Raw genomic sequence first — 7,134 nt, forward strand, 5'->3', positions numbered from 1 at the left:
ATTATTATTATTATTATTTCTGTCCTAACGCATGTGTTGTTTGTAGATTCACTCCAGTCCCCCAGCCTATTCACTGGAAAGGGTGATAGCAGCCTTTAAGATGCGCGGTCATCTCCTGCTGGCTGAAATTGAGGAAAAGGATGAGGTGTACTGTCCGTTCATGAAACAACAGGCAAAGAGCAAAGACAGGCATCAAAAGAAGAAGGAGGAAGAGGAGGAGGAGCAGGAGGAGGACATCTTTGTGGGCAGAATGGGATTTAGGTGAGAGCCTGTATAATGTAAGCCTACTGATTCTTTGTCAAGCCATTGGTAATTCATTACATTTATTACAGTATCAACCAATAGCCTGTGAGTCACTAAGTTCTTGTTTTTATGTTGCAACTAAGAAGCCAATAATTTGTAATAATTATATAAAATGTAAACTAAAGTGTGAAGGATTAGCTTTTGTGTCAGTAAAGCAGCATTTTCTTCAGGTGCTAACATTTATTCCTCACCTGCTGCCGCTTTGTATAGCAGTGGCCCTCCATGCACCAACATGGGAAGTGAGGCACTGTAGGGGGTTTGTCATTTCCAGTGACACATTACAATTATTGTGTCAAGGATGACTGCATTTTCTGCTGTCAGCCACTTGCCTATTCTTGTTTATGCAATTTCCAACTAGTAGAAAGCAAAAATACTCTTCATTGTGGTATGGTTCCATCTGCAGTCTCTAATAATAGTAATAGTAATTGCAATGCATTACACATGGCATATACAGTCTATTTAATTAATTACATTTTGGGCAATCAGCTCCAAGCGGCTGCAAAGTACTGTTTCAAAATAACATCACCAATAGCTTTGCCCTTCTGGACCTCAATCTAGTAAAAATAACTTCCCACAGACTCATATTTTTGCAGTGCAAATTCTTGAGTGTATATGTAGGTGCGTTGTGCACATGTGGCAGGCAGAGAACATACAGAAATACAAACACACATCAATAATCCTTCCTTCAGAAAAACCTACAGCAGTGAATTAATCTGAAATGATGTGCCTAATCAAATATTGTGATGTTACTCCAGGCATTCTTTAAACCGAACATGGACCAGCCAGCAGAAGAAATCAGCTTTGAAAGAGAAAAACACTGGACAAGACCAAACATCTAATGGAAATCAATTAGTACAGCAGCCTCAACGAGCCACAGGTATACTTTAGTCCTTTTTGCTTTCCTGTTTCAGATCTCTCATGCTCCAAGGAGTTATTTTATATCGAAGAACTTGTTTCTTTTTCATATTGTCAGCTGTCAGATTGTTGCTATTTCTTCTAGGGACCAAGGAAAACCACGCCAATCAGAGCCATTTGAGGAAGGCGAGACTAAGAGCCAGTGTCACTCAGAGAAGGATCCAAGATCTGTCAGTCAATATGCGCATGAAAGAGGAGCTCCTCAAAGAGCTGGAAAAAACTGGTGTGTTTATATAATAACTTTTTTTTGTTGTTTTTACTCAACCTGTTATAGTGAGTGAAGAACAGTGGAAATCTTTGGCTGATTTGTTTTTTGTTTCAGAGTGAGTGTGTGGAGTTTTGTGTTGGCCAAGGTTGGTTGAAACATTCCTGCAGCTTCTAGAAGCTTCTGTTGAGTGGATTTGTGAATCCAAGGACGTCAACAGTAGCACAGAGAAAGACAATGTGTTAGTTTGATGATATAGTAGCAACACGTACACATGACCAGCCGATACTGATAATGGGGTGCAGAAGAAACTACATAAAAAATCAAGGATTTCCAGGTTGGGGAAATATTGCTGTTGCAGTCTGAGGCCTCCCTCTGAACCAAGGTCTAAGTGAAGGAGCAAAAAGGGAGAAAATTCAGATCTGAAGTCCCTTCAAAACCTGTTTTGATTATAATCCTGTAGTGTTTACCACAGACAGACTAATTCTTATTTACCTTTGATCGCCTGGGCTTTTATACTGAAGCTCCAGGCAACAACCATTATTACCATTACCATCATAGTAGTACCAAACCTCTGAATGTGTGTTTTTGTCTGACAGACAAGCAGTCTCAAGCAGTGGACAGACATGGCAGGCACAGTGCTGATGGCAGAGCAGCCGACGTGTTGGCAAAACTTTCCATGCAGAGCCAGCAGGTCCGAGCGGAGGTGTACCGCAGCCTGCAGCACATGAGACTGCAGAGAGCACAGCTTCAGACCAGCCTCAGGCAGCAGAGAGAGACCAGTGACAACAACAGAGGACTTAACCAGAATGGGGTTAGTTGTACAGAAGGAACCAAGTACCAGCAAACACACAGTAAAACTGTTGTATTTGTGATCACTTTGATAGATATTTGATATTTCAGATATCCCACAACCAGTTAAGCTAGTAAACCTTTTTGGAGAAGCAATGTATCCACAAAGTGTAAAAGAACAGTTAAAAAATAACTTAAATTAAATTGATATTTAAATATAAATCTGGTTTTAGCATTTTAATATCAGTGTGACTAAACTATTATTAACCCTGATCTAGGTGGAAGTGACCATGAGTATGTATATCATCCCCACAACTCAGTTGAGAGACTCATTAATGACCGGTTGAGTAAACATGATTTGTGTTTTTTTCTTTATAGGAGCAAAGGGCAGGAGACGTGACTGTGTGCAAAAGCAATTTCAAGAAAGAGTCAAAAGAAAAGGTAAAACATTATTGTTCAATATAGAAGCAGTATACATTCTTCAGTTTTTCTTTTTCTCCCTCAAAAATCCTTTTTTCCCCTCCTCACCCTACTTGCTCCTCCTTGTCCCCCCTGCAGCTGTGTGACAGAAGTTGGCTGGAGGAGGAGGAGGAGCAGGTGCTCCAGAAGAGAGCAGAGCTGCAGGACCTGGAGGAGGAGCTGACGAGGAGGGAGGAGGTGCTCCTGCACAGAGAGGCCTGTCTGCAACAGAAAAACAAACTGGAGATCAAGATGCTCCGCTCCAGTCAGGTCAGCCTGTATATGTGTGAATATACAATGGCGATGCCCTTTGTGATATTGTGTTCAATTTAATTTTGGCATCACATATTATTGAAGCGTTTTATCAATGACTTTTCAGGCTTTAAGTCAGGACCTGCTGCATGTGTCGGTGCAGTTGGAGTCCCTGGAGGAGCAGCTGCAGAGGCAGGCTGGAGGAGTCACCATAGAAGAACTGGAGGAGGAGAGAGACACACTTAAAAAGAGGAGAGACATTCTTGACGCCCAGCTGAAGGACAACCGAGTGCTCACTGTGGAGGTCGGAATAAAGGGAACATTGTACATGTGTATGATGCACAGGCTTTGGTAAACTGTTCTATTATCAGACCCTATTTCATGATGCAAGTTATTGTTCATCAGTGTGCATCTTTTTGTGTCTTCATGTAGGAGGAGCATTCCCTGCTCCAGCTGGAGGAAGCTATTGAAGCTCTGGATGCAGCTCTGGAGTTTAAAAACCACTCCATCCAGGATAAGCAGAAGAAGCTGTTGATCTCCTCTTCACGTCAGTCACAAAGCACTGAACCCGCCCACCTCTGTGATGTCATCAGGAAGCTGAAGGAGCTTTCACCACCTGAGGCTTCAGAGCTGCTCGTCAAATATTTCAACAAGGTAAGATCGAATGCATATGTGCAGCATTTAGCTCTACATAGAAAGCCTACATGCTCTTCATTCTAGTTTCTTTACCAGTGCCTGAATTCTGTATATTTGTATTCACTTCCTTTACTGTTTTCATTTTCCTTTCTCATTATTTCCTTTTTATAAGTAAATTCCATGTGTGCCTGAATGCTGATTTCCTCTCTTTTTGGAGATTTATGTTTCTCCTTGTCTCTTCCTCTGTTGTTTACCTTCCCTTGCTTCTCTCTCCAGGTGATGTGCTTCTGTGAGTCAGAAATGCAGCTGCCCTATTTTTGTAAAGCTAATTAAATTATACATCCAGCCTCTGTCTGCTCCCCTAATGCTCCCCGCTGTGCCCTTTATTTTTCCAGCTGACACGTCTTACCGTTTATAATAACATTATAAACTATATCAACTTCTCTCCAGGAGGCCTTTAGCACCATGTTTATACTATTACACCGTGATAAACTCCCTCCCACCTGTTTTGCGATGTCCTTGATTTTTCTCTGCAGGTGTGAGAGTAAACAAAGGTGCAAGGTTCAGCCAATATCTTTGTAATTATATTGCATTATAATTTGTTTCTCTGCTATATTATCTGGCTCCCTCCCACCTTTATCAATCTGTCCAGGTTGTTCGTCTTCGGGAGGCGGAGCACCGTTGGCGTTTGCGTTGCGAAGAGCTGGAGCTGCAGGCTGGAGAGCAAGAGGTGGTGCTGAGGGAGCTGGAGGTCGCCATGCAGCGCCTGGCCCTGGATGCAGACCGCAGGCTCACCCAGCAGCACCGAGATCACCAGAGCAACATCCAGCTACTGCTGCAGAAACTTAAAGGTAAGGAAATTTGGTCAGCAAATATCTCTACAGGAATTGTTTCATGAATATTGTTGTTTATTTACTTCTCTTTACCATTTGTCTGTGTGTGTGTGTTTAGAGGGTGATTCAGGAGAGGCGCAGCAGGCTATCCAAGACAGACTGCAGCATCTGGAGAAAGAGCTGTTTTTCTACAAAAGCTCCAGCCGGGAGCTTAAAAAAAAACTCAAAGAGCGTCACAGTTACACCCTACACCCTGTCGATCAGATTTCACACCCACAGGAGCACAGACAAACACACAATATGCAGATACATGCGAGGACAAACAAACCACAGATGTACACTGACGAGGTACAGAAAAAGACGCATATTGCAACAACATACACAAAGATACACACTGAGCAAACAGACAAAAAGACACACAATGAGTCTCACTTAAGGAGACCATCGTCATTCTCTGACCTCCAAACATGCAATAAGATAAAAGTGCCTGAATACAACCAAATACAGACACAGTCCCTGGGGGGGAGTGAACGAGGGGCTGGTCACTGTGGGGAGAGCTTAGAGATGACACCGGTCCGTTTGTGTCGCAGAGAGCTGAGACAGATCTCTCCAGGTAACCTGCAGGTCTGTGGCTCTGCCACAAGGAGGCTCCAGTCTGTAGTGAATACCAGCACAGAATCAATACTAGAGGACTCCATAGAAGTGCCCAGAAACACTGACAGATGATTTGTGGATCCATTCAGTGGCCTGAAGTGCTAGTAAAGAAAGGAAAATGTGTGTGAATTGTAATGTATGAATAACTATTAGACAAAAACTCACTGAATACAAAAGATTTGTTGTTCCTCTCACTGCAAGTATCTTGTGAAAATGTTCATGTATTGTTTGTTGGATAATACTTAATTTAAGGACTTTGTGGTGCTTTGAGATTGGTAAGGGCCCACAAGATCATTAAATTATGTCACATAATCACAATACTGGTCTATATTTAATGAATGTCCATATTCACAATATACTAAATGAGAAGAATGTGTGATAAGCTGAACAGTTTTTGTTCTTAGTTTATTCTGAATTCACCTTTCACGCCTTCGATGTAACCACAGAATAGTGAAACCATGAAATGTGAATTTGAATGTGAATGTGAGGTTATACCCTGAGGAGAAGAAATTGTCTTTTAGATAGACTGAAATGTGCGTGATGTTGAAATGTTTTGATAGTGAACCTGTTCAGTCTCTTGTCATATCACTGTCTTCCTATTTATCTGTTCTCCTTTGTGGTCACAGATTTCCCAGAACCTGGCTATGTTGTATGCTGTAGCGTTTTGGCCATTCACTATAAGACGAAACAAAGAAAGGCCAGTGTGTATTCCCAATAACTTGACAGTGTTTTTACACTGAAAAATAGAGTGAAACAGACCCTTTTTAGATTTTTGTCTCAGCTCTTGCCACACCTAAATACTACACTGAACATTTGTTGTTTTCTTCCCCTAAGTTATTTGGGGATCTTAAGTTTCAAGCTCTTGTTTTAAAGTTTTAAATGTAAATGTAAATGCAAAGTACAACCTTATGTATATTGTGTGAGAATGAGGTATTTAATGTAAAAAGAAGCACTTATTATTATTTCTATAGTCATACAGTAGCTCACCTTAAAGTTATCACCAGCTGCATCCACTGAACTGATTCTCTTCCTTTTGCAAACACACACTAGTTTAAGAGATAAGAAGGTTATGCAAAACAAGTTCATCAAGCTGTTGTTAAATGTAATCAAATAGTTCCTCAGGAAGAAAAAGACTTTATCTCTGACCTTTAATTTTCAGCATTGTTCAGCACTTAAAGTGGTAGAATAAGTTTGTTTTCTGCACTACAACAGTCATAGAAAGCCTGGTAGTGTTTTGTATGCATTTTATTTTTTGATTCAAACTTTTTCTATTTCTCTGTGCACTATGTACTATTAATTAAATGTTGATTGCTGTGTAAGTTATTTTGTATATGGGTGACTCTTATTACAGTCAAATGTGTTAAACTTACTAATATCCATAATTAACCCATGGACAGATTGGGGAGATTAAATCACTAGACCTCTTTAAGTCTCTTTATATGAAAAACACAACATCAATAAACTATTAAATATCATAAATTGATATGGGTTGAAATTAATTCCCCCAAAAACATTTAGGTTTTAGTTCAAAAGGCAGCATAGCAGCATATTAACTGTGGAAAGATTGTCTTTCATTGTCTCACTGTCCAAGTATACTTCTGCTTTGTGCTGCCTCTCTAAAGTCCACACTTGAAAACTGGATCATACTTTTGTATACCGTTATAAGACTAAATATATTTTGAAAAAGTGATGTATCATGTTCAAAATCAATAAAGATGTGTGCTACAAAAAAAGAATATGTAATAATAGTAATATAATATTTAATATAATTTTTAACACAGGATTTTGGGGCCCTTGGCATAGTTGTTATATCAGCCTTGATAATGGCCATTATTTATTATTATTATTATTATTATTATTATTATCAACTAAACGCCACTTACAGCTGCAGAAACTGAATGAGTAGGTGTGATTTATTAGAGGATAATCAATGATTTCCCTTATAATCATCGATTTACCCATAACATACAATAAATAAAAGGTTCACAAAACTAATTCTGATAGCAAATAAACAAAGAAGAGTTTATCTTCTCTATATGAACAACCGGCACTTTAAACAAAGGACGTGTGTTCATGATACGGAAT

At 39.8% G+C, this 7,134-nt stretch overlaps 1 protein-coding gene across 1 annotated transcript in view; it reads left to right on the forward strand.

The window, feature by feature from the left end:
- The window catches only part of LOC118325081 (kinesin-like protein KIF27), a 10,853-nt gene extending 4,350 nt beyond the window's left edge, over window positions 1–6,503 (forward strand). The window contains exons 6-15 of the mRNA XM_035657638.1: window positions 47–261; window positions 1,059–1,180; window positions 1,304–1,441; window positions 2,023–2,237; window positions 2,594–2,656; window positions 2,774–2,944; window positions 3,054–3,230; window positions 3,359–3,580; window positions 4,215–4,413; window positions 4,514–6,503. Of these exons, the coding sequence (XP_035513531.1) occupies window positions 47–261; window positions 1,059–1,180; window positions 1,304–1,441; window positions 2,023–2,237; window positions 2,594–2,656; window positions 2,774–2,944; window positions 3,054–3,230; window positions 3,359–3,580; window positions 4,215–4,413; window positions 4,514–5,121 (2,130 nt within the window). The 3' untranslated portion in view covers window positions 5,122–6,503. The remainder of the gene's footprint in view (window positions 1–46; window positions 262–1,058; window positions 1,181–1,303; window positions 1,442–2,022; window positions 2,238–2,593; window positions 2,657–2,773; window positions 2,945–3,053; window positions 3,231–3,358; window positions 3,581–4,214; window positions 4,414–4,513) is intronic.
- The last annotated feature ends 631 nt before the right edge of the window (window positions 6,504–7,134 follow it).

This window comes from Morone saxatilis, unplaced genomic scaffold, assembly GCF_004916995.1.
Source record: "Morone saxatilis isolate NCDOM2014 unplaced genomic scaffold, NCSU_SB_2.0 Contig16, whole genome shotgun sequence".
Classification (NCBI taxonomy): domain Eukaryota; kingdom Metazoa; phylum Chordata; class Actinopteri; family Moronidae; genus Morone; species Morone saxatilis.